The sequence below is a fragment of the Aplysia californica genome, unplaced genomic scaffold (assembly GCF_000002075.1).
Source record: "Aplysia californica isolate F4 #8 unplaced genomic scaffold, AplCal3.0 scaffold00789, whole genome shotgun sequence".
Taxonomy (NCBI): Eukaryota; Metazoa; Mollusca; class Gastropoda; order Aplysiida; family Aplysiidae; genus Aplysia; species Aplysia californica.
The window spans coordinates 289,524-290,685 of record NW_004798059.1 but is presented as its reverse complement, the minus strand read 5'-3'; the positions used below and the strand labels follow the sequence as shown (position 1 = coordinate 290,685).

Below are 1,162 nucleotides of genomic sequence, written 5' to 3'. Positions count from 1 at the left end.
CCCCCTCCCTTTGCCATTTTTTTCATCTCTCCTAGGAAAAAAACAACCTTCAAAGGGACCAAAAATTTAAAAAAACACAATTAAAAACAAGTCACTGCCAACGCGTCTGTTGCTCTGCTTCAGGCTTTCAGTTTAATGCGAGAATTGACCTATCACTGGTGCAGGTGACTCACCCCCCCCCTCCCCGCATGGGAAGATTACTCGCACCAGCCTCGGGGTTTAGGGTAGGGGGGGGGGGAATGGAAGGGTGGTGGGGGATAAACACACACATATTAGTCAGATGACAGATGTCCAAAACAATATCTCTCCTCTCTCTCCATCTCTGACTCTCTCTCTCTCTGAACACACACACACACACACGCACGCATGCACTTACAGCATTTGAACCAAAAAAGGGTCCCATAAATGCCAAGATAAGAGTTGCTACCAGACAGTAACATACGGTACAAAAAGAATGGACAAAGTAGGAAGAGAGATAGGGACAATTAACGTCAAGAACAATCAATGTTTAGTTATGATTTAGTCAGTACTACAGTCATTGCACCACAAACTTCTCTGACAGAAGTCAGTGCCAAAGGTGTGTCACTAGAATCTACACCTTACACAAACATAAATATGTAAAATAAAATAAAATAAATTTTAAAAAAATAAAATAAAATAAATAAAAAAATAAATAAAGTAAAATAAAATATTAAGTTAAAATATGACAACAAATTTTAATTTTTAAAAAAGAGTTACAAATAAAATCTTAATTTTTTTTTTAATTGATTTTTTTTTAAAAGGAGGAGGACAGATAAAGACCATAGACGTTTGACAAGAAAGAAGGAGCAGACGAGACGAGACGAGACGAGACAAGACAAGACGAGACAAGACGAAAGAAAACAAGACGAGAGAAAACAGGACGAGAGCGGCCATCTGTCGCGACATCCCCTACCTTGCACTGGTTCAGGTCACAGCATCGTCCGGTGGCACACTGGGCCCGCGGGTACAGCTTGCACGAGCTGGCGTTACAGCAGCGGTTGGTACAGTCCTGCCAAAACACACAAACAGACAAACACATAAATACACACACACACAAATAGACACACACACAAATAGGCACACTTCAGTTTTGTTATTCAAGTTACAGCAGCGGTTGGTACAGTCCTGCCAAAACACACAA

The 1,162-nt window shown here is 40.7% G+C and overlaps 1 protein-coding gene across 1 annotated transcript in view; it reads right to left on the bottom strand.

Annotated features, from left to right (window-relative positions):
* The window catches only part of LOC101860130, a gene marked incomplete at its 5' end in the record, with an annotated part of 18,186 nt that extends 17,156 nt beyond the window's left edge, over positions 1-1,030 (bottom strand). Inside the window, 1 exon segment of the mRNA XM_013088691.2 lies at positions 935-1,030. Coding sequence (XP_012944145.1) covers positions 935-1,030 — 96 coding nt within the window.
* Between the last annotated feature and the right edge of the window lie 132 nt (positions 1,031-1,162).